This window comes from Lepidochelys kempii, chromosome 4 (assembly GCF_965140285.1).
Source record: "Lepidochelys kempii isolate rLepKem1 chromosome 4, rLepKem1.hap1, whole genome shotgun sequence".
NCBI classification, from domain to species: Eukaryota; Metazoa; Chordata; order Testudines; family Cheloniidae; genus Lepidochelys; species Lepidochelys kempii.
Window position 1 is genome coordinate 37,612,988 of NC_136383.1, and position 26,623 is coordinate 37,639,610.

At 41.9% G+C, this 26,623-nt stretch overlaps 1 protein-coding gene and 1 non-coding gene across 4 annotated transcripts in view; both read left to right on the top strand.

The window, feature by feature from the left end:
* Nucleotides 1-26,623, top strand: part of LOC140910327 (bifunctional heparan sulfate N-deacetylase/N-sulfotransferase 3) — a 121,546-nt gene extending 94,923 nt beyond the window's left edge. For 2 of the 3 annotated variants that reach the window (XM_073340983.2, XM_078852469.1), the window contains 3 exons: nt 1,970-2,079; nt 8,261-8,363; nt 9,639-13,944. In XM_073340983.2, coding sequence (XP_073197084.1) covers nt 1,970-2,079; nt 8,261-8,363; nt 9,639-9,758 — 333 coding nt within the window. In that variant the 3' untranslated portion in view covers nt 9,759-13,944. Of the gene's footprint in view, nt 1-1,969; nt 2,080-8,260; nt 8,364-9,638; nt 13,945-24,274; nt 24,327-24,781; nt 24,825-25,678 lie in introns of those variants that run through there. The other variant, XM_078852468.1, reaches the window with a different exon arrangement.
* LOC140911016 (small nucleolar RNA SNORA24) lies at nt 24,565-24,695 on the top strand. Its single transcript, XR_012158809.1, has one exon. It is a non-coding gene; the product is annotated as a small nucleolar RNA SNORA24 (small nucleolar RNA).

Consider the following 26,623-nt stretch of genomic DNA (forward strand, 5'->3'; position numbering starts at 1 on the left):
TTCCATTCACTCATGCTCAGTAGAGATTGAACATTCCATCTGTACTGAGCATGGTCCATCTCCAGGCTGCAATAGGCTGAGTGGGACTTTCTCTGGAATTGCTTCTGATGACCAGCAGGGGCTGCAAAGAGGAAAATTAAGAGAGGCCTAAGGGTAGGGGCAAAGGCTAAACTGGGACAGGGAGCCAAAAGGGGAGAAACTGGGGATGAGAAACTGAATGGGGGAGCAGGATGGGGCATGGAGGAACTGGAGTGGGAGATTGAGTCTGAAACTGTGGCAGACTGGAGGTGCAAGCCATAGAAGAGGTCAGGCATGCAGAAAACAGGCAGAAAAGGTTGCTAGTAGAGTACACTTCCCTCAGAATCTGGTATAGAATATAGGACTCCTGGGGGCTTGTCTGTACAAACACTTAACGTGCAGCAAGCTGGGTTTTAAATCTTACCCCCGCATTAGCCTGCCATGCACTGTGTGTCCATGTGGACCTTGCTGCCTCTCACTTAAAGTTTCCTAGTGCACTGTGATCTCTTGTTTCAAAACAGGGTAGAACAAATTGCACTAGGAAACTTCTAGTACCCAGCAGCAAGGTCCACATGGACATTTAGTGTGCGGCTGGCTAATGCGCGAGGTAGATTTACAGCCCAGCTTGCAGTAAATTAAGTTTTTGTTTAGAGAAGCCCCAAGGCTTAGCATTCCTCAGCTGTCCACAAATAGCTGTGAAACCCATGCACAAAATGCGTGTCTCTTATCCTTTTAGAGACGCCCATGTAGAGGATATAGCACAACCTACTACTACTATCAGTGTTAGCTCAAGTGGCAGAAGTCTGTGATGTGGATCTTAAGGTTCTAACCATACTGATGAAGCCTGTGGGAGTCAGTATGGTTCTACAATGTGGAATTTCTGTTTTTCAGTTTGCTTTTTTAAAAATCTAGGAAATTATATACAAAAACACTACAATAAAAGAACCTTAGGGTTGCAAGTCTAGCACTCACAAGTTAGGAAATGCCAGAATTAAATTTGACCATGCAACTAATTTAGTACCCTGTGCATAGGAATTATGATACAATCTTTAATTATATGAACACATGCAATTTTTTCCACAGAACCGCTGCCTCACTCAGTCCATTCACTCACCAGTCATCCTCCCCTAAGCCACTTCCTAGTCCCAGTTCATTCAGCCATCTCCACTAAATCTAAAAGCAAGTTATTATCAAAAGTAGAGAGCAGCAGGAAGGTAGGAGAAACCTGCTTTATGTGCAACAAGCTCTACTTCACATATGATGGCAACCTCTGATGGGGGTAAAACAGTTTTAGAAGAGTTGTTAGTGAACCAGCTCTGCTGTCACAAAAAGCAGCTTTTCCATGGGAAAAATGACTGGTTGTCCAAGAGCCAATCTGGACCTGAAGATTAGCCGTCTCCTATCCATTGTGCACCATAGCGGCTTCAGCTCCCACTGTTGAGTCATGATGGATCTTGGGCACAAGAAAAAACTCGTGTGTGGGAAAGGATCAGAGAGCTGAGTGCTTTCTTCAGCAGTGACAAGGAATTGATTGATACTCTGAAAAAAGAGCACACATAAGTCTCAGAATATCTTCCTCTCGTTTTATATGTGTGGGTGGCTGGGGTGTTGCAGCTTATTTTTTCCAGATGTATGAGCTTGCATTTTGCCAGGATGAATCTCATTTAATTTCCTGCCAATATTTGTAATCTCACCAGGTCCTTCAGCATTATTTCGCTGTCCTCGGTGGTGCTCACAACAGTTTCCAATATCATTGAATTTCAGAATTAATTAGTGTGCCATTTACCCTTCTCCCAGATCATTAATGACAACGATAAATAAGACCAGACCTGTTACCATTCCCTGGGGCACCTCTTTTCCTCTTAATGAATGAGCGTGACATAGGTCAAAGTTTTAGTTTGAAGCTTGAAATATGATGAATTTTAAATACAGTATTATTTTATTTTTGCAGTTGCTAATTATTGATGGACAGCAGCTGAGAACTGACCCAGCTACCGTGATGGATGAAGTGCAGAAGTTTCTGGGAGTCTCGCCTCATTATAATTACTCTGAAGCCCTAACGTGAGTTATTCATAATTAATGTCATGGAATATTAGCCATGGAGTGATTTAAAAAGGAAATAATTGTGCAACTGTAGTTTTGTATAAAGAGTCTGAAAAGAATGGGTTGCAATATTCCTTGTAAATTATAATTTGCTGTTATTCATTGAATTTTTGTACATCTAAATGTATATGTGTGTGAATGCGCGCTCAGAACTTCTGAGATAAACCTCGGCACCTTGTAAGATTAGAATCATAGAATCATAGAATATCAGGGTTGGAAGGGACCCCAGAAGGTCATCTAGTCCAACCCCCTGCTCGAAGCAGGACCAATTCCCAGTTAAATCATCCCAGCCAGGGCTTTGTCAAGCCTGACCTTAAAAACCTCTAAGGAAGGAGATTCTACCACCTCCCTAGGTAACGCATTCCAGTGTTTCACCACCCTCTTAGTGAAAAAGTTTTTCCTAATATCCAATCTAAACCTCCCCCACTGCAAAAGGTTGATGAGAAATTTGTTGGCTGTAACAAAATGGAGTTGGTTCTATAAGCAAAATCGATACAAATTAATAGCCACTAATACTCCTCTGACTAATTCTGCATGCAAGCCATATCACTAATGCTAGTATGGGCAACAGTATGTATTTTTCAATGTCTTTACCCTCTTTTCAGAGGAACAGCCGTGTTAGTCTGTATTCGCAAAAAGAAAAGGAGTACTTGTGGCACCTTAGAGACTAACCAATTTATTTGAGCATGAGCTTTCGTGAGCTACAGCTCACTTCATCAGATGTTTACCGTGGAAACTGCAGCAGACTTTATATACACACAGAAATCATGAAACAATACCTCCTCCCACCCCACTGTCCTGCTGGTAATAGCTTATCTAAAGTGATCAACAGGTGGGCCATTTCCAGCACAAATCCAGGTTTTCTCACCCTCCACCCCCCCACACAAATTCACTCTCCTGCTGGTGCTAGCCCATCCAAAGTGACAACTCTTTACATAATCAAGTCGGGCTATTTCCTGCATAGATCAAGGTTTTCTCACATCCCCCCCACCCCCATACACACACAAACTCACTCTCCTGCTGGTAATAGCTCATCTAAACTGACCATTCTCCAGGTTTAAATCCAAGTTAAACCAGAACATCTGGGGGGGGGGGGGTAGGAAAAAGCAAGAGGAAACAGGCTACCTTGCATAATGACTTAGCCACTCCCAGTCTCTATTTAAGCCTAAATTAATAGTATCCAATTTGCAAATGAATTCCAATTCAGCAGTTTCTCGCTGGAGTCTGGATTTGAAGTTTTTTTGTTTTAAGATAGCGACCTTCATGTCTGTGATTGCGTGACCAGAGAGATTGAAGTGTTCTCCGACTGGTTTATGAATGTTATAATTCTTGACATCTGATTTGTGTCCATTTATTCTTTTACGTAGAGACTGTCCAGTTTGACCAATGTACATGGCAGAGGGGCATTGCTGGCACATGATGGCATAGATCACATTGGTGGATGTGCAGGTGAACGAGCCTCTGATAGTGTGGCTGATGTTATTAGGCCCTGTGATGGTGTCCCCTGAATAGATATGTGGGCACAATTGGCAACGGGCTTTGTTGCAAGGATAAGTTCCTGGGTTAGTGGTTCTGTTGTGTGGTATGTGGTTGTTGGTGAGTATTTGCTTCAGGTTGCGGGGCTGTCTGTAGGCAAGGACTGGCCTGTCTCCCAAGACTTGTGAGAGTGTTGGGTCATCCTTTAGGATAGGTTGTAGATCCTTAATAATGCGTTGGAGGGGTTTTAGTTGGGGGCTGAAGGTGACGGCTAGTGGCGTTCTGTTATTTTCTTTGTTAGGCCTGTCCTGTAGTAGGTAACTTCTGGGAACTCTTCTGGCTCTATCAATCTGTTTCTTTACTTCTGCAGGTGGGTATTGTAGTTGTAAGAAAGCTTGACAGAGATCTTGTAGGTGTTTGTCTCTGTCTGAGGGGTTGGAGCAAATGCGGTTGTATCGCAGAGCTTGGCTGTAGACGATGGATCGTGTGGTGTGGTCAGGGTGAAAGCTGGAGGCATGCAGGTAGGAATAGCGGTCAGTAGGTTTACGGTATAGGGTGGTGTTTATGTGGGGTGGGAGGAGGTATTGTTTCATGATTTCTGTGTGTATATAAAGTCTGCTGCAGTTTCCACGGTAAACATCTGATGAAGTGAGCTGTAGCTCACGAAAGCTCATGCTCAAATAAATTGGTTAGTCTCTAAGGTGCCACAAGTACTCCTTTTCTTTTTTTACCCTCTTTAATTTCCGTGGAAAAATCTGGACTTGCTTATGTGCTGATTAGACATGAAAAGTAATTTTTTCTTTCTTGCATGCTTTCAAACTGCTGTCCAAGTAATCGTTAACAACATGTGGAAAGAATGCAACTCAGAAGGATTATATTTTCTGTGAATTCTGCATTGAGCCAGACATTAAATATGGTGTTTAAATATTACAGAGATGGACACCTGACAGATAAAACAAGTATTGGTTTGTGAAAATTGTGTTTGGATTTTGGATGGATAAAAGAGAGAGATGCCTTTGCATCTTTTTCCTCGGCAGCAAAAGATTCACCATGCGTAAACAGAATGGACAGAAGGCTGGTTTTCCTTTACATTCAATTGCAGGAGACTCAACAATATCAGTGTCAGGAATGTAAAATCCACTCTCTGTATAATATACACAAATCCTTTGGATTCAGACATTTAGATTTACTTGCCCTTAAAATAAGATTGAGAACCTTAGGCTGCTCTTTTGAATGTGAGCCCATTGTCTGTTTTTATAAGAAGCTCTCAGAAAAAAATTCCTTTCCTTTCCTAGACATTTCTCTATTTAATGCTTTCAGACAGTTGTGCTCTATTCCTTTTTGTGGAGTATGTAGCAAAACAGATTTTATCTTTCATGAGATAAAGTCAAGTGTATTGTAAAGACATAATGGACCCAATTCATCCCTGGAAGTAACTCTATTGAAAGCTCCGTTTCTTTGTACACCAAAGGTCTTGACCTGGATGCTGTGAATTATTATTCTGCATCTAATTCTGCAGCAGGCTTTTCCTTCATGTCTACCCTTGAACACAGATAATGTTCATTTAGCATAACGTAGATTCAGACAACTTTTTCCATTACTTTGACCCCAATTCATCCTGGTATAGCTCTATTGAAATCAGTTTAGTTATATCAGTAATGAATTTGGCCCTTTATGTCATTTGGTAATTGATAAATACGGTAGAAAATTCCCATCTACTTGTACCTGCAAAATTGCAGCAGTGTAATGTGAAATAAAAATATAGGTTCTTTATCCAATGAACTCAAAGCATTTTACATTCTTTAATTAATCTTCACAAATCCATTTGAGGTTGGTAAATATTATGGTGCCCAGTTTACAGAGGGTTAGCACTGAGAATTGAATGGTAGACTAGTAATTGTAGACTCTGTCGTAATGGACATTGTATAAAAATCTGTATTAAAAACAAACACTTGCCTAATGGCACACAGTCAGTGACAAAGCCAGAAGAAGAACCCAGGAGTGCCGGTTGCCAGTCTCCTGCTCTACCCATTAGATCACGCTAGCAGATATTTTCTAGCCGTAGTTTGAGGTTGATGAATTTATCCTTAAAACAAGCTGGCTGGCAATATTGGTATTTCTATAAAGCAATTAAATGTCTTGAGCATATCAGTCTTGTTATGACCTGTGGGCTTTGTTTAATGCTAGCTATCACTTTTATACTATGATTTGTCATGAATTTATACTGTCACTCTGTTGTCACTTGAGAGGATGTTCCTGTGGATGAATTGTCTTTTTTCACAAAACAGCTTTTAATTAACTCTGTTTGAACATACTCCACCATTGATACTTCTACAAATGCTGTTCCACAGATTAAATTACAAATGTCTCTGTTCTTTAGGGTAGACCCAACTTACGATTTCCCCACCCCGGGCAGCTCCACATCCCAGGATAGTGGATTGTGGGTTCCTTCCGTCCATATGCACTGAACTAACCATCTCCAGGAACAGTCAAGGTGGTGCACAGCCATTTTATGCAGCAATTGAAGGCAACTGTACCCCTTACAGATACATAAACTGAGCCAAAGATTTGTCCCTAAGTCTTGAAATGAGGGGTTTTTTTGTTGGCAGACTGTAGTTTTAACTGTGCAGATTTTTAACTGTGCAGATATACTCTGGTTTCTGCATGGTCAAATGGAAATTTAACAAAAAAGATTTCATAAAATGAATAATACTTCAATAATCCACATATCTTGGATAATTTAAAGGCACTTTGTGTCATGATGTACATGGGATCCACAATAATTGCGCACTTCTGGAAATTTGACTCCCATGAATCTTTGTCAATACTTATTGCATATAGTTTCTTATGCAATCAAAACAGGTGTTACCTGTGTCCATGCTACTGCCGAAGCAGTGCCCTTGATCAGTCATGTACAACTCCCATTGACATCCAATAAATGGATTGAAGGCATAATATGGCCCTTGAAATGTGCTCTAAAATACATGATCAGTTCAACTTGTCCAGATACAGCTCCATTGACATTATTTATTAGTATTGTTTGATTTGATCTATAAAAGACAGAAAGCACCTATCCAGATCTCTAGCTCAAACGTAGTTCATGTCTGTATACAAACATGTATATTTTGTTCTGGTTTGGTGAATATACCGGCTGGCTGCATAGAGAAGTCATGTCAAAATAAGCATGTGCATATAATGGTGATGCAAAGAGCTCTTAAGATGTGTTTATCTATGCTGTGAATCACTCATGATGCTGGTTAAGAGGAGTCTAAGAAACCCGTTCTGCTCCCAATGGGAGTTTTGACACTGACATTGATGGAAGCAAGATAAGGTCCATATACCTTGTGAATTAAAAATAAGGCCCTTTAATGTTAACATTACTGTACAGACAAAGCCCCTGATAATGTCATTGTGGAATACCACTTGTGAGGTACATCATGACACCTTTAATCCATTGCTAGACTGACATTGGTGTAATTTCAAAAGCCTGAGAAAATATACTGTGGCGGGGAGGGGGGGAGGGTGAGAACCATAGAGAGACTTTGTTCATCTCTCTGAGGTGCCAGTAGGTAAGGGAGAAGCCCAGCTAGAGTCCCCCACCTGCAGGTCTGAGCAGGGGGAAAAACCATCTCTTGGGCTCCAGGCTCTAAGTCCCTATTTGTGGGCTGGGGGAGGAAGAGCAAGGCTCCCAAGGGAGATCCAGGCCTCAGGAGGAGAACCTCTTCGCCGCAACAATAATCATCACACCCCCCTGAACCCAGTTGTTTGTCATCATCAGATTCTGTTTTCTTCAGATTAAACAATGGCCATTCATCCTCTCTGCTGTTTGGTTGTTTACTCCATTTTTCTCACACAACTGCATTACTGCCAGCTTCATTCTTTCTGTCTTCCATGCTCCTCAACAGCCTTTTCTCCCTCCTCACTCCTTTCTTCTTCCTATCTCCCTTTTCCCTAGTCCATGCACAGTCTCGCCCATCCTTTCCTTTTTCTGCTGCCTTGCTCCTATTAACTTACCCCATCCTGTCCTCCCTTTTACCCCACTTCTGTTTACCATAATATAGTCAAAGAAAACAAACTTTGGAATTGCTGTGACTTTCTCACTTTGGGCCTGACTCTGCCACCCTTACTCACAGTGAAGAGTACCTTATTATGTAAGTAGTCACATAGATTTCCATGGAACTAATGGACAAATAAGGTACTATTCAAGATGAGTAATGGTTGCAGAAGTTGACCCTTAGCTTGTATGTTGTATCCCTTTTTCTCACCCTGTGTCTGCCTTGTTTGTTTAGACTGTGAGCTCTTCAAGACAAGGATTGTGCCTTCTTATGTGGTTTGTAGAGCCCCCAATGAAATGGGGCGCCAATCCTGTACAGTATAATCCTCTGCAATATAAACTATCAATAAAATTAAATAGGGTCTATATGTGCCTAGATTCAATGGGATCTGTGTTCAGTTATATGTGTCCTAGAAATCTATAGGGATAGCTAGCTAGCTAGCTATCCTGTTATTTTTTATTCTTTCCTCCAAAGGGGTGTCCTGCCTGAATAACAAGGGAAAAGTGGACCCAAAATATTAAGTTGCTGAAGTGATTAAAAAAAAATCTTAGACGGAACATATTTGATTTGTTTGCTGAATTGAAAGTTGTACAAAATATTCATTTCAGGTTCGATTCACATAAAGGTTTCTGGTGTCAACTCCTGGAAGAAGGGAAAACCAAGTGTCTTGGAAAGAGCAAAGGCAGAAAATACCCTCCTATGGATTCAGAGGTAAACCATTGTTTTCTGAGGCAATACAGCATTTGAATGGCTTTAAGGAGTGCCTCACTCACACATGTGGGATACTCCATTGACAAAATTATAACAAGAACAAGAGGATAAAATTAACAACCTGTGGTTTATTTGTATTAACTCTCCCTACAGCTGAGGCCTTTCTGATACTATGAACCACATGATCGTTTTTCAACCTTTTGTATAGAGGGTGAGCATAAAGGCCAAGATGTCTCCAAATTAACTTACCCTGAAATTGTTTTTTAAACATTTTCTTCATATTGAAAAACCTACTAGCTCTCAAAAAGCTGCAACATAGTTAAAATCTCAGCCCCTCAGCTAAGCAACCCACACCAGCAACAAGCTCAAAACTCATGGTTTGTTGCAGTCATGGTCAGATGTGTAAATGTGGGACTGTCCTCTGTTCTTCCAGTCTGTTTCATTCTTGACTTGTCAGGCTATTAACAGTTACACATGTTCTCATGGCAGTTCATTTTTAAGACCAATTAATTTTGGTATCTATCAGTTTTGAAAATGTTTCTTCAGAAATGTTCAGATAAAGTTACTTTCACAGGCCTGATAGCTGAGGTCCACACTCCCGCTTCTGCACAGAGGAGGGGAAGAATTCTCAGCAAGCATTTGAACCTCTGTTTTTACTCTGGCCTTCTCATACTGAACTCCCACTTAACTTAGTCTGAATGAAACCTGAGTGAAGAGCTCAAGACTTGGTCAGTAGTAAGTACTATTGTACTTACTTATTGTACTGTAGGCCTGATTTTATTCTCATGCTGGTGTAAATCAGGAGTAACTCTTGTGAGAGGAGAATCAGCCTCTGTGGGGTATTATTTGTATTATGTTTGTCCATCCTGAACAACTCTAAAAAATGTAAATACCTGAATGACAAACCCTGAAATACTATGGAGTTATAGTCTGCCCTCAGTTACACTGATGTAAACTCAGAGTAGCTTATTGACTCCAGAGTTACTCTGGATCTATACAGATGTATCTGAGATCAGACTCTGATCAGTTTCTTTGGTTTTGATGAACATTTTGGAAATTTACTGTATATCTACTAAAATTACCTCTGCAGCTCAGCTGCTAAATAGAGTATAGATACTGTGTGCAATAATACATAGTATAGGAGAAAGTATACAGCACAGAAGAAAACATGGCATAGTTTAGATACAGGTAAAACAAACTGCAAAACTCAAAATCCATAGCATCTACAGTACAATATTTTACTAAATAAAAATGTCTACTTTTTTTATCCATCAGTGCAGGGCTTTTCTGTCAAGCTACTACAGAGATCACAATGTGGAACTGTCAAAACTCCTGCACAAATTGGGACAACCCCTGCCATCATGGCTGAGACAGGAACTACAGAAAGTGAGATAGCATTGAGAGAAAGAAAGCTTCTTGAAATCTCTCTTCCACACTTGAGTCATCTTACCTAAAGCCTTCAATAGCTACCAGGAGGCAGGTGTAAAATATACCTCTTCAAAAGAGAATTAAAGAATGAAGTTCTTTCCATATGCTGGCATGTGGATTGTGAAAATGTGTGTGTCTCTTAGAACTCTGGAGGCCTGCACGCTTTCTCTTCACCATTCCTGGGCCTGTGGAATTGTTGTAAACTACTGTGCGCACATGTAGAAGTCAATAGCAACTGGTATAAGCTTTAAAAGCAAAGCTACACAATTGTCCAATTTCATAGTAAATATTTACACTTTTATATTCAAACTTAGGAGTGTTGTGTCTCATGTAAGTTTTGTAGCCCATTGTTTGCCTGCTCATGGTTTTTCATACTTTTTGATTATTATGACGTGTCTTATACAAAACTAAGAAAACCCTGTATAACACACAATGGCCAAATGTACTCCTGTCTTTGGAATCTGCTTACCAAATTTTGAACTTAAAATAAATGACCACAGTTGAGGAGTACAAACACATGTTGCTTAGGTGCAAACAACAGGACAGAATATGTTTTGTGAGCCAAATCCTGAAGCCACAGGTAAAACACTGTAGCAAGAAATAATGTAAGAAATATGGCCCTGCTCTGTGAGGAGGAAACCACAGTGTGCTGTGGATCCCTTCAAGTTTAGAATCTATGCTTTTAAATACTGCACCTCCATACACAGTCCGCTGAAACAGCAACACAAAGGAATATAGAGTATTCTGAATAGAGACTACTCTATGTTAAAGAAGAAATCTAATTAGATATATGAAACACAACATTAAAAAAGAAATGTACATTGTAATAATCTGAGTGTTAAACTTATGAATCTGAACCAAACCATAGCAATGCAATGAACAAATGACCAGAGTAGATCTTTCACACCTAGCTGCTGTGAGTTGCAAGTTATAGGGCCTAGATTCTGATCTCACAGTTCTGTAAATGAGGAGTAACTCCAGTGAAATCAGTAGAAAAAACTTATATCTGAAAAACTGGTGTAAGAACAGAAACAGACCTATATTAAGATTGCCTTAATTTACAATTTATCTTGTCCTGGTTTTTGGTATGTTGCATTTTATGTATTTATTTGATGTGTGTTTTCCAAAACTCTCCTTATACTGACTGAAAAGACTGGCATCTCTCAATGCCTTCCAATTTAATACATTCAAGTTGCAAAAACGCACTTGCTTTCCCAAGGGAGATATATTTTTTAAAAGTTTTGTAATTAAATAAATAAGTTTAAATAAAAATTAATACAGTGTGCAGTCATGATATAGAATTAGGCTCCAGTACTGCAAACACTTAAGTATATGTTTAAGTTTTCACAGTGTGAGTACTCTCAGTTAAACAGTGAGACCAGGGCATAATTATTAATGCTTCAAAAAATTAGGAAAGGGATCATTAAAAGCATGAGCCAAATTTAGCTCTCATGTTACTCCACTGAAATATGTCTCAGTGTGTTTTAAAAATGCATTGACAGCTAATGAATAAATATCCAAAGTCAAAAAATGGACATGCTCCCTCTGTATACTATTGTTCCACATTAGATGCTTGGTTCTGTAACTGCATTCCCAATATTTGCTTTAAAATGGGCAGTTAAAAAGTACATCAAATGGTGGAAAGCTTTTCTATATACTTGTTTGTCATAAACTGCACAATTTATTTTTTATGATAATGGGATGGAAACCAGTTTATTGTTCACTAAATAGAAAACAGATATTGAGATCCTTATTGTAATTCTAACGTAACTTTTTTTTACTCGTGGACTTTGTTTTTGTAATACATGATTTTGATAGGCCTGTAAAGAAAAATATCAATGCAAATTTGCTGTGTATATATACATTACTCAGCACATTATTGCATAAAGGAGTGTGCATGATTAACAACAAGGATCTAGTAGAGTAGACATTCTATAAATTGAACATCATAATTATTTATAGAAAGAATGAAAAAAATCTTATTTCATTTACTGTCATGTGCATTAGGTCCAAAATTTGACTTGTCTTAAAATTCTTTTAATCTAGTAAAAGATACCCCCTGGACTCTGAATAACTACAAAAGAAAAATCCTTTGCATGTGTAAACAGTTGATGTGACCTGAAAATGTCTATATGGATTTGTAACAACTAAGATGTTAATGTGAATCATGGGGGAAGACACCTACGGTGATGCTCTAGTAGCCCCACTGACTTCAATAGAGTCCTTTCATCCTTAGTGTACAACAGATACACCATCACCAAAACATTAAAAAGAAAATACTATTTTTAGGAACTGCACAAAACTTGTGTTTTGTGCTCTGGTGCTACAATTACTCTGCTCTCTTTAAAGCAGCAATTACATAAGCATTTTGGGACCAGATCATGCCCCCAAGATTGCTATGCATGGAGGGCAGGGAACCTCTTTGCACAGATGTCAACCCTCCTCTGTGCTATAGGGATGGAGCTCACACACATTAATAGCACAGACTTTTCTTTCTAGGACACCACAAAGGGCTCTATGCCTGGTCTAGATCTGGGAGGGCGTGGAGGGGAGAGGGTAAGAAGTGGCCAGCATGAGGATGTGTGGCAGCCCCAGGTTGGATGGGGCTTGGGTGTGGACTGGGATATGCAGATTACCTTTCTTCTAGTCCCAGGTATTTTATACAGATAAGGTAATATATTCTAGATCTGTAGACCCTATTCTGCAGAGCCTCCTGATGGGATGTGGGAAGGAATGCCTCTCTTAAATGGGGACCCTTTGGCAGCCATGGCCAGGCAAATAGCTGGTAGTAAAGCTCCATTTCATCCATATTATCAGGGAGTGTGGGGACTGTCAGGGGCACAGAGCACAGGATCTCCACATTGATTTCAGTGGGAGTTCTGACTGAGTAAATACTATAAACAAAAGTATTTGGCCTTTTGTCCTCAGAATTGTGCATTGCACAGGGCCTGATCCTGAAATCCTTATTGTTCAAAACTCCTATTTTGACAATGCCTGAGAGAAGTCTGCAGGATCAAGCTCTTTAGCATCAGCATCTCCAGATAGCATTAACTTCTCGTGCAAGTTAATATTATTGAGACACTTAAAAACAATGGATAATAAAGGCAAATTGATAGCGTTCTTTGAGTTTACAAAGGTATTTACTGCTCTGATTTGCAAATATATTTGGGGCTGTAATTTTTTGTATGAGCCCTAAAAGGGAATAAATGCACCTACCCATAATTTCTGCTTTGAAGTATTATGTTAAAATATGTTTGAAAATATTCAGCAAAAGCCTGTAAAAAAAGTAAAAATAACATTTATTCAGGACCAGCTAGGTTAGTTATGAACAAGGAGTCTCAGCAAGGCATGCAGACTCCAGACTTTATCTACAATAGCTGGAATCTGAAAATAATGGGATACACATGAGTAAAGCTGAGCAAGTAATTCATAAAAAAAATATTTATTTGACCAAGTTTAGCTTATTTTAAGCTCATCACTTATCTACAAGCAGACTGCAGTCTCTTCAAATTCATTTTCATAAATATCTTACCAACTTTAATGGGTTTTTTAAAATTTACAGATTGATTGTGAAACATGTATTGCAAATATTTGATAGGTTGAGCTAATTAGTTGTGATTGATCAGATAAGGCATGTGGTATGTTTTCCTGTTCCCTGCTTAGATGAGTGTGCAAGGAATTCCTTCACAAAAACTTGTCTGTGTGGAGTTTAACTTGTTTTCTGCAAATACTCATGCATTTGACTTTGAAATTTGCTTTCCACAAACATCTGTGGCAGTAAAATACAATGCAGGATTGTTAGCAGAAAGTGAACATAAAGGGGCATAAATATAGGTGATGTAAATTCATCTGACTGTTTCAATAAACATTTATGAAAGTGCTACAGTATTTTCCCAGCTCCACATTTGAGAAAAGAATGAGTTTAACTTATTTGCAGGCTACCTTGTACAGAATACCCTTTTCTTTTGCTTAAAAATGTGAAACTTCCTCAGGAAGAAATTAAATAGATATTTCAGTGTTTATAGATGTAATATTCTTGTCATTCACATTGAATGAAAATTTCTGGAAACATTTTTCTCAACGTTTTTTAAAATTGAAAAAACAATATTATTCTGCTCGTGGCATGATATCTGATGTGCAACAATAAACTCTGATAAGAAAATGTACTGCCATGTAGTAGTGATTTTATGTTCATAAAAGTTCTCCCCTTCCAGTTTTTTTGGCAGCTATTGTACTTTGACTTTGAGATACAACACAGTCCAGAAGCACAGTAGTTGCATGAAAGATTTTCCAAAAGAAAAATATTGCTTACTCTGCCGGTATGTGGATATTACTGCTCGGTGAAGCTGCTTTTTTACTGCCTTTGCTTGTTGATTACTTTTTATATAGCTTGTGCCAGAAGCTGCAGGTGTACTTCAGTAACATTTTCAGATCTTTATATACAAAGAGCAAGAGAGCTCTATTAAAAGTATTTGCCCTTAGGTGAGGTTTGGAGGAACACTGTTCTTAAGTTGACACATTCCAACAGCCTTCGTAGACAGCAGGGAGCATTAGAAAAATCCATATAAATTACTATAAAATTAATATTATCAAAGAAAAATTCTGTACTATCAACTACTTGAGGTCAGAAAAGCACTCTAGATGTGATGGTACCTGGCCAAATAAAAGCTTACAGTGTTGTCTTGGGGCAACACAGAAAATATCAACATGATACATTCTGCTCATTATGGGGAAGTGATGTAATCTGTACACTATAAAATGTTTGGGTTTCTTTTACATTAACTACAGTTACTTTAATTGGATAATTAAAAAAACAGTAAAGTAACAACACAAATGTATTGAGTTAGCGCAATCAGAGCATTTTGCTTACAAGCAGCATCCGGCCATACTACATTCTTAGACTCAAGTCACCAACTCAGCTAATGCTGCCATTTGACAGATCTTTCAATTTTGCCAGTCCAGAATATTCTAATGCATCAAACACCTTTCTTAATGCTCCATGCTCCACCTGAATGATGAGGGTAAAATTAGCAGGATCAGAAAGGAAGACTCACAAGAGGAGAAAGAAAACAAATGAGGGCAGCCAAGGGCTAGAGAAAACAGAATGAGAAACGCAAGAACTTTTTTCTAACAAGAAATGGAGGGGGTATATAGGGAAGATCCAACATAAAAGGATTGAATCTGAGTGTGCCAAGCACCGTCAACTACCACTTCCATCGATGAGAACTGTGGCTCCGCGCTGCTCAGGTTCCGGCTACAGCTGGGTAAGAAGATGCTGCTTCTGTCTGGAAAAAAGGCAAAGAAGTGTCTGGTTTTCCCCTCAGGAAAACAAAGGAAGAAAAAAAAATTTTTTTTAGGGAATCACAGACAAAGAAAGAAAGAAAGAAAATGGAATGCAACACCGTGGAAAATCAGGCCTTCTGTCTAAGTTTTCTATCTATCACATTTCCTCAATTTACTTTGCTTTTATCTTTTTCTCTTTCTTGCCTCCTTTCAGTTTTCTGTTGCTTTCTTTTTCTTTTTCCATTGGCCCTCTCCTTTCCTTCTCCCTCTGTCCTTTTCTATCTCTTTACTTTCCCACTTCTCTTTCTTTATTCCTTTCTGCTCCACTTGACAAATTCAAATTGCAAATAAGGCATGCGGTTTTAGCAGTGAGGATAATTTCAATTGGAACAGCTCAAGGATGTGGCAGATTCTCCGTCACTTGAAACCTTTTGGCTCTTTTTTTAAAAGATATAGCCTACCTCAACCCCAACTTATTAGACTTGACACAAGAAATTACTAGATGAAATTCTATGGCCTGAATTATACAGGAGATCAGACTGCATAATCACAGGACAGAGCTGCCTGTAAAAATCTAATGCTTTCTAGTGAGTCTTCCATCATAACTCCTTTCTTCAGCTGTCCTGTTAACTATAACAGTCCAGAAATTTTAAAAACCATTCCTTTCTTGTATAACATTTTAGATGTAACCACAGTATGCACATCTTAGTTGTGAGACCCTGACTGGAAGGAAAACATTGAGATTTCAAATATATAGACATCAGACAAAAGCATAGGAAGGAATAACCAGTTTATTCACATGACATACAGTAGAACAAAAGTCTGGAACACAAATGGTGCAAGGTCGGAACCGTTCAGGTTTATTTTACAGGTAGGTAGCAGGTGACCAGATCTCCAATGTGCCCATTTCCTTCTGTACTACACTGGAAGCAATGTTACTTTTCTAAAATAAAGGGCCAGTAGACGTCATATTACAATGCAACAAGATAAATGCTGGCCCTTTAAAATGAAATCCACTTCACATGATTGATTTTGCTCTGAATTCATTTTTCCAGGCTTTTCCACTATACTCTAATTTTCCAAAAGCAAAATGAGAGCAAAAAAAAAGTACTTACAATAAAAAATGGAGTTTCCCTCTGTAGCCATCGCTCCCTGCCCTTCTCTAAGAGCTCCACTATCAGCAACACTTGCAAACTCTAAATTAATTGGAGAAAACAAATGGTTTCATTAGAACATATTAAGACATATTAGAACATATTAAGTTCTCTTCTCCTTTATGTAGGTGTAAATTTGGAGTAACACCACTAAAGTTAATTGGCCCAGATTTGCTGTGTTGGTTCCACTGGCTTCTTCCAGGTACACGATGGTAGGGACAATCTGCATCTAGGATGCAGAAGCTCCACCTGTCTGCTATGTCCTGCCAGAAGGGGCATCCAAAGGAAGTGCTGATTCCTCTTCCGGGCAGCTTTAGCCAGGAAGTTATTGCAGAATTTTAAAGCTGCCCTCCGCTGGCAGAACTCAGAAGAGGGTGGTAAGAGCACCACTCCCTGCCTCTCTGAGGTGAATCCCCCCCTCAAATGCTGCTGCCTTCTACAGGTTCAGTAGCTCCAAAATGTATCACTCTGTGCCCCAGTGGATTAATCAAACCCAATGGAATTATTCTGGGTTTATTCTGTAATTGAGAGCAGAATGTAGCCCAGCGTACATTCATTCCCTTTCACCCTTTCCCCATGTTTATTCCCCCCACTCTCCACTGTTCCTCAGACATTCTTGTCAACTGCTGGAAATGGCCCACCTTGACTATCACTACAAAAGGTCCCCCCGGCTCTCCTGCTGTAATAGCTCACCTTAAGTGATCAGTCTCCTTACAGTTCATCCATCCGATGAAGTGAGCTGTAGCTCACGAAAGCTTATGCTCAAATACATTGATTAGTCTCTAAGGTGCCACAAGCACTCCTTTTTTCTCTTTACAGTGTGTATGGTAACACCCATTATTTCATGTTCTCTATGTATATAAATCTCCCCCCTGTATTTTCCACTGAATGCATCCGATGAAGTGAGCGGTAGCTCACGAAAGCTTATGCTCAAATAAATTTGTTAATCTCTAAGGTGCCACAAGTACTCCTTTTCTTTTTGCAAAAACAGACTAACACAGCTGCTACTCTGAAACCTGTCATGAACTCCATTATCACTCCCCTAGCTCCTGAGCTGCTCACTTGATTGGTCTGAGCTTATTATGGGCTATGACAAATACCTAGGTTTAAATAGGATCAATTTAACCCATGTTAACAGCACACTGCCTTATCTACACTCAGCTGCTCAAACATTAGCATTAGCTAACCCCTTCCAAGTCCTAATCTAGACAAAACCTTTGTGTCATCGGAGTGGTGAAAATGGGCTTTATCTGGGCCAGAGATGTGGCCTTTAAACCCCCAATGCCATCATCCAACTTTCATTTTCAGAGAGCATAGTAAATCCCAGACAAGATCAATGAGACAGGAACAACACAGCAGAATATGCATACTAATGGTCCCTTGTCTAACCTGATTTTATTAGCTATCTTCATTCTCCGATGCTACACTTGATTTAGCTTGCCCAGGTAACATAAGTTTTAAACTAAAAAGAAAAGTGTTTTAATAGAAAAAAGGAGAAGCCAATTCATAACCAATGTTAACAATCCATATCCAAATCTATCTGATGATCAAGCAAGAGCTCTGGTTACGTTAAACAGGAGTTCAGTTATAAATGCCTTTGGTTTAGTTGGTCCAGTCAGATTTGAGAAACAGCATAATCACCTGAGGGTTTTTTTCCCCTCTAAATCCTTTGTCAGTGCACCCTGATGTTACTAACAAGCTGTCTCTTGGATGGGTTCAAGGAACCTACCAAAAAAAAAAAATCTGGACTTTCCATTCATGTAATGGGGAAGATATTTCAGGAGACTGATGAACTCCAAATTGAAACAAAATGATCAGTATGATTGGAGCAACCTCACGATTGAATGGAGGAAATCATACCTATTGACTCTGACATACAAATACGGAGGCCATCATACACTCTGATAATTGTAATTCTATTGCTGTGACTTCTTTTAGGACCTGGTTCTGACTGCACACCACTTTTTCTCTGGTGTAACTCCATTGATTTAATTGAATTACTCCTGGTTTACATTTGTATAAACAAAGTTCAAAATCAGGCCATTTCTTTTTCATCTGCAATTTGTGATGTCCCTAGTCAAGAACAGAGGAAATCAGTGGACTTGCAAGTTGGGGGAAATGGTAGGAGGGCATGATTGCAACACATGGGATAAATATATTTAACTACTGGGCATGGGTGAAATCTAGCACTATCCCAGCTAGATAGAAATTAGAAAATAAACATAATTATCCAGCAATCGTTCAAAATGCAGTCAAACCGTACTCACCTTAGAGAAGTGAATTATGTCTGAATGAACAATGCCAGTCCGAAAGTCCCAGAGAGCTATAAAGTCGTTGATATTCATTGTACAGCATTGAATGAACCAGCTAAATGGTTACATAAAGGCTTATATCCACACCAAAGGCATTAAGAAATACACACGTGCTATAATGATTGCAGTTTTTCAAATTACAAACACAGTGATCCTCTGAGCATGCACATCGCAGATTCAACAACCATGGGCTTGCCTCCCTTTGCACTCCATTACGGCACCTCCCTACACCCTCCCTCAACATTCCACGTGGCATCAGGGACCAAATACCTATCCCTACCACTCCACACTCAGGAAATTAAGGACACCCACAGCTTCACATACATCAACCGTGGCTCTCACAGGTCAGTGTATGTGTAGGTAAAATGCACATAAATGTTCTTTCCCCTTATTAAGTTCTGTTCCATTAAGTTTTTAACATACTTGTTTTTAAAGTGCACAGATTTTTCTTCGCACTGGTTTTGTTACTAAATTAAATTCTGTTCTTTGGAAAATAATTCATGTTTATTATTATTTATTATTAAAGCCCTGGCTGGGATGATTTAACTGGGAATTGGTCCTGCTTCGAGCAGGGGGTTGGACTAGATGACCTTCTGGGGTCCCTTCCAACCCTGATATTCTATGATTCTATGATTCTATGATTATTCACAACATAAGCTGCAGAGTGCATTGCAGCTTTGAAAGCACCCTTGTTACTGTACAGAGTGACACAGCTTATAGGATCAGTGACAAACACTGTAATAATCATAAATCTACAGCAAGCACCACAAAATTAATATATGTATTGACAGTGTTATATTAATAGATATACACCAAGCACCACACAAATCGTAACTGGCCCCAAAACACCAGGGCCAGATAGAGCACACTGCAATGCATTACTGTGGCTCACTGTTAAAGTACACTTTCAAAGCTTCTCTGAACCATATAGCTCCACATTGATTTCTATTAATAGCCCTTGTGTCTGCCTGAGATGACTCATGCCTGCCAATAATGGGGTGGCGACTGAGCATGCTCAGTCCATGTGAGCATGCTCCATAGAAGCCAAGCAGAAAATCTGGGGGGCACGTGACCCCACATGTCCCCCCCATGCGTTGCCTCAGCTACAGCCCTCCACCTCCATCCTGGTGGCAATTCTTTCCCCTTTGCTTCACAGATATTATGCAGGACACAGCAGGCAGCTATAACCATTGGGATGTTTTTTCACTGAGATTTTATGAGTAAACAATGCCCGTGTCCCTTCAATCCACCAAAAGGAGCATTCAACTGTCTTTCCGCACCTGCTGAGCCTGTAGCTGAATCTTTCCTTGGTGCTATCAAGGTGGTGGACACATTACTTCATGAGCAAAGGGTTGGCTCAGTCCCCCAGGATCACTATTGCATTTCAACATCGTCAATGATAAGCTACCAGTCGAGAAAGAAACACCCTGCTTGTAGCTTTCTGAACAGTCCTGTGTTCTTAAAGATGCAAACATCATGCACCTTCCCTGACCAGCCAACACAGATGTCAGGGAAATGTTCCCAGTGATCCACCAACACCTGCATAACCACAGAAAAGTAGCCCTTTCTGTTGATGTACTCTGGCAAGATGGTCTGGTGCCAAAATAGGGATGTGCATCTATTGCACCACAGCAATTCAGGAACCACATTGCTGCAAATCCATGCACTATGTCCTGCACATTGCCTAGAGTTACGGACCTGCGTAGTAGGAGATGATCAATGGCCCTGAACACTTACATGACAACAGCCCCCACAATGGATTTCCCAACACCAAAATGACTTCCCACTATCCGGTAGCAATCCAGTGTTGCAGTTCTAACAGTGCAATTGCCACTCACTTCTCCGCTCTCAGTGCAGCTCTCATTTCGGTGTCCCTGCAGCCACTGCTCATCATTCCACGCCTGCATTACAATGAGATCACACCAGTCAGGGCTCATTTCTTGGGCCCAGAAGCAGTGCTCCATCATCTGCAGCTGCTCCTTGAACGCCAACAACCACCTTGAACTGGTTCTTGCTATGTCACACTGCAATCTGTCCTCCAAGAAATCATCATGTTCTTCACTGGTTCAGGTCATCTTTCAGCTCTTCAAATACCAGAGGATACTGTGTCCTGAGCTTGCAATGCTTATGACAATAGTGCAGAGCTGTGCAGACTCCATGCTTCTGTCAGGCTGCATGGCATGAGTGGCAAGTCACATAGGCAGGGGGAGGTGTTGCCTCCCCAGACAGGCGTTGCCTCCCCAGACAGGCGTGACCCCGCCCCCTGCCGTGACGCTCCCAGCATGCAGCTGCGGCTCCAATCCTCCCGGCTCTGAGTCCAGCCCCTCAGTGTTCTGCATGCTGCCCACCTTTCCATGCTCCAGGACTGGGGCCACACACTGCCTTCCCTCCCACGCTCCAAGACTGGGGCTGCACACCACCTGCACTCTGGAGCTGGGGAGTCTGGGGCCATCCGCCACCCGTCTTTCTATCCCCCCACCCCCCAGGCTGGGGCCGCATGCTGCCCACCCTCCCGACACTCCTTTGGGGCTAAAGAGCTAGCCGCAGGACTGGGCCAGTGGCAGCGGTGGGGGGGGCGGCTCTGGGCTCCGGTGGAGGAGGGCTTGGCTCGGGAGGAGGGGGTAGGGCTGGGAGCTAGCCTCCCCCAGCCGGTGGTTCACATGCCACCCTTGCTGCATGGGTGTGTGGGATTTTGAAAAAAAGGCATGAAAATTATGGGATATAAATGACATTATGTGATGGAGACTGTGTCACGCTGGGAAATTGACCCCTTGAGCCCAGTCACCCTGTGTAACTCATTTCTGCCCCACCATGCATTGCCAACATTTCCCAAAAGGCAATGCACTTGACGGTGGTAGGTGCACACTGGGTTACCTACTCATTGTGCCCCTGGTGAGCATGTGCAGCACTGACGCGAGGAGCCAAGTATGGACGTGCACAAGAGGTATACTAACTGTGGCAGCTTTACGCCAACATAACTTGCGTCGACCAAAGTTCGTAGTATAGAAATAGTATAGGCAGACTACCAGTATTACACAGTGATACCTCTGAAAATAAAATACCTTAAATGATGGACTTGCAAAAGTTTAAATATCATATTTCACATAATGCTAATGTAAACCTGAATTGTTATAATATAAGCATCATCTGACTAAACTGTTCTGCCACATCAGTAGAACCTATTGTATATGTAAAGTGTTCAGCATGTTACTTTAGTATAACAGGTTGAAGATCTCATGCATTCGGTAGTTTGGCATATCCATTAAGAACACTGTAACATCACATGCCATTCATCATTGGATTATATATTTACATGCTTGTGAGCAATGGTGGATGAACCTTCTTGAACCCAAAAACTTTCATATAGTAACATTTTTTTGCTAAATATCTAAATACCTGAACAATAGGGCAACAGAGCCACCCAATGGCCAGAAACTGTTGTTCGTACTTAGTAAAGTACCACCACCACTATCAGGAATATTTCTAAATTGAATATGTTTCAGAGTAGCAGCCGTGTTAGTCTGTATTCACAAAAAGAAAAGGAGTACTAGTGGCAAAAAGAAAAGGAGTACTAGTACTAGTACTCCTTTTCTTTTTTCTAAATTGAATATGAACACAGAATTCCAATGAGATCAAAGGTAGAAAATTTTCAGCGAGTGAGTTAGACTTACTCTTTGATCATTTTTTATTCCCCTAATCTTCTTTTACATTTTCAACTTTCTGTCACAACAATCCTTTGCCTCTTCACATTATTGACCAAGCAAACTGAGGCCTAACATGCAATCCAATGGCATTTCTTTATTGTCTGTAATAAAATGCAGTAACTTTTGAATGCCACATCTGAACAATTTCAAAATGTCAGAGAATGATCTAGTGATCAGTGGCCAGAACTCTATTGATTTTGATGAAAATCAGAAAAAACAAATGGGAGAAATGGAAGACACATGGATCTCATGGTGCCTGGTTTGCAGAGCTACCAGCTTCAACCACTTCTGCAATTGTCTAAAAATGAAATAACTGGTTGGCAGCCATTAACACATTCCATCATAACAACACCCCAATCTCAGTTTTGCTGATCATCCCAATAAACTTTAAAAATACTGACATCCTGAAAGAGAAAGAAAAGAAAGGAGAAATTAAAAATACATCTGATGGGAAGAAGGGAGAATGGGGAGGCAAGGGGAGAGCGAAATAGGGACATACACAAGAGCTCCTGGCTTAGGGGAGGAGACAGGGAGACACAGAGCCCCTGGTATGAGAAGAAGGGAGGCACACAGAACCTCTGGCAGGGGGCAGAATGGGGGACCCAGGTATGGGAGGGAGAGGAAATGGGTGGAAAGGGGGTGCACAAAGAGCCTTTGGTATGGGAGAGAAGCACTGGGGTAATGCAGGAATAGGAGGCACAAAGAATCCCTTGCTATGGGAAAATGTGGAACCCTGATATGGGGGAATGGGGGGGCATGGGGGAGAAAGCGGAATGAGAATGCACACATTTCCCCTGGTATGGGGAGAGGGGGAATTATGGGGCAGTCAGGACCCCTGGAGAATGGGGGGCCCTGCTATGGAAGGAAACAGGGAGGGAGAAATGAGGGAAAGGGAGTCAATGGGGGACACACAAAATCCATGGCATGACCAAAGGGGGTCCTGAAACAGGTAATGGGACGGTGACACACAGGGAGTTTCTGGAGGGTTGGCAATGGAGGAATGCAAGGTGCCCCCAGGTCTGTGCAATACACTCAGCCTATGGACAACGTGTGCAACTCCTGAGGATACATAAGCACCCTAGGAGCTTCTGTATCTTGAACTGGCTGTTGTCCCCCAGGAACCATAGGGCAGCTGCATGGAAGAGCCAAGCTTTCACAGAACCATAGAATATCAGGGTTGGAAGGGACCTCAGGGCCCTGCTCAAATCCCCAATTTTTGCCCCCGATCCCTAAATGGCCTTCTCAAGGATTGAACTCACAACCCTGGGTTTAGCAGGCCAATAGCTCAAACCACTGAGCTATCCCTCCCCCCAGAAGTTGCTCCGGACCCATGCAGGTAACAAACAGACACAGAGGATGGAATTCGGGTGCAGCCGGTGGATCAGTAACGTTCAGAGAAGTGTGCACAGAGCACGCGGCAACCTCCCCGGCTGCGACCCCGCGCGGCTGACACGGAACCACCAGGGTCCTTTCTCGCGCGCTCCCTCCTCCAGCCGCTCGCGAGGTAGGCCCCGAACAGGGCAGCTCGCCCCTGCGCAGTCGCAGCGCGAAGAAGAAGGGGGAACTCGCGCCCCCTAGCCCACGGGGAGGGGCCAGGGCGCAGCCGCGCCCCCCCCCCCTCACACGCGCCGGAAGTACGCCTTGCCGGAAGGGGCGGGGTTGCTGCCTTGGCGAGAGAGAGCCGCGTGGCGCTTATTCGAGCTGAGGAGGGGCAGCGGTAGCCGCTCGGGGGCGGGGGCGGGGGCGGGGGCGGGAGCGGCGTTCCCTCCGCGCCGGAGAACGGGCCCCGTCTCGCGCCCGGCTACGGGGCTAAATTCTTCTGGCGCTCTGCTTGGCGCGCGCGCTCCCGCCTGGCCGAGGCCTGCCTTTCTGGCCGGCGCGTGGGCGCTGACCGCGGGCTGGGGCGCGGGAGGCGGAGAGGAGACCATGGCGCCAGGGGAGGGGGGCGCGCGCTGGTGGCGTGGCCAGAGGCGGCGGCGGCGGAGGGAGCCGCCGCCTTTCCGGTAACGTGGCGCATTGTGTCCCTGCAGGTGGCGACCGGGCCGCAGCGGAGCCGCCGCCGGTGGGAGCGGGATGCAGCAGGTAGGAGCCGTCACGCCCGGGAGGAGGGAAATGTTGAGCTCCGGAGCCCGCACCGGCGCTGGATCGGGAGCGAGTCAGGCCCTGCCGCCGCTGCTCTGGTACCGGCCGCCCCCGCGTGCCGCCAGCAGCAGGAGCGTCGGGTCCGTGTGGCGGCTGGCACCTACCGCGGGCCCTGGGCCTGGCCCCAGCCCCCATGTGCGTGTGGGGTGGGGTTGTCTCGGTGCCGCCGATCGCGTTAGTCCATGAATCCGTGGGACCTGCCTCCTGTGGCAGCTTCCCTTCCTAGCCATGGAAGAGCAGCGTCTTGCTTTTTGGCAAAGCTTTCACTATCTAATTGGTGAAAGTATCTGACTGGGGCAAGGAACACGTGTGTCATGTCCAAGCTCGGCAGTCACGTGCCTGGCTGATAGAGCCCAGCAATCCTCACTCCCTTCCCTCTCTGTGCTCTCTTTCAGGGTCCTAGCAGACTTGAGACCCAGAGCAACCATCTGTTGCCAGGTAAGTGCTTTGCTTTAAATCTGGGCTGGGAAGTGAGATGAAGTCTTGTAATTACTTAAAAAAAAAAAAAAAAAAACTTGCTTGGTCTGGGGTTAAGACTGAAACTGATTTGCCCTGTGTTGACGTTGGTATTAAAACAACTGGGTTAGACTTAACTGTCCCCCAGTGTGGTGATTTGGAATGTGTACCATAGTCAAGTACAGGCTGAAAAAAAATCCAAACCGAGATTAAAATAAGTAATTTGGGATAGAAGTCAATAAAAACGGGGGAAATTAAAAGCTGTGTCTATATACAAATCGTTTGATAAGAGTGCATTTGACTATTAATGCTCACAATCAATCACTATCGATGCTTTACTACTAAAAGGAGTAGTCCTGTTCACATTTTAGCTTATTTTAGCCATTTCCTGTCCCTTCAGTGGGAGACTAAATATGCTGCTTTTTTTGTATGTGTTTTGACGTATTGGATGTTTCCTATATGCGTTCCAGATAAACATTTCTGTGATTAAAAAGGTTATTGTGGTGTTTCAGACTGGTTAATAAAGGTGACCTCACACTTGGGAGGCTTTTAGAAAACGTACCTAAATTTTGTTGTTTTAGGACTACTTTTAATACTTGAAACTGGCTGGCATAACACAACACCTTAACAAAATCCGTAGTGCAAAATTACTTACAGTTAGGAAAGTTGTACTGTGAACAAACTTTCTAGTCAATCCAGCAAGATAACTGTATTTATCTAATTTGATTTTAAACTTCAGAACTGCCTTTAAGTAAACCATAGGATGTAGTGGTACTCTTTTTTTAATCTTTGTTGTTGGAAGCACTTTCAGTTACTTCAAACTCTGTTTTTTGCAGGACAAACATTCCTAAGTTGTGACGACTCTGAAGAAGGTGGGGTAAACAACACAGCCAGACTTGTAGAAACTTGAAGTAAAACAAGTTTGCTCAAGGGCCATTTAAAAAAAAAACAAAAAAAACCCTTTTCATTGGTGGTTGGAAGGAGAGCCAGCAGTGAAAATTGTACTATTTGCTTTGGAAAGTGGTGCAACATCATAACCCAACCCAAGAAAGGCTGCAGCCAGCCAGCAACATGAGCAAGTGTTAAAAAACCTGTCCAATAAATGCTAAAATCTGGTGTGTATGTGGGTAGTGAAAATTGGATATTTTTGGATGGGTCCTAAAAACTTGAGATGCCATTTGGTTCATGAAGACTGTCTTTTCATAGTTCCACACACAGCCTCTTGGAAGCTGCAGTGCACTGCCTTTAGACTTCCATGCCAGCTGACTTAATGCAGTAGTGTGGCTGGCAATCAAGCAACAAAGTGGGTTGCTAGGACAAAAGCAAAAAAGAGTTTCTAAAGCTCATGCTTCTGCTGCAAAAATCCTAATCTTTCCTCATCTCCCTTCCACCTGTTTAAATATGTATATATAGAATGTGCAACTTCTTAGGTTTAGGGAGAAATTAAAACTTTCACTGTTTTATTTCTTTCTCCTGCAAAAAACTAATTATAAAATTAAGTCAGATTTTTAGAACACCCCCAAATTCTTGTTGAATTGATTCCACTAACTATTTATAATCCAAATATTGGACAAATAACTTGAGATCATGTGCTGCATTTGTAAGTGGAGAAACTAGAAGGAACAAAGGAAACTGCCACTCCTCAGAACAGCCACAATTCTTGTCTCAGAAATTAATGGTCCTTGGTAACTACACAGGGAGAACCGCACCACTACGGATATTTAAAGTATTACATTCACAAAAATACTAGGCCATTTGAATAAAATACACTGATTACACAA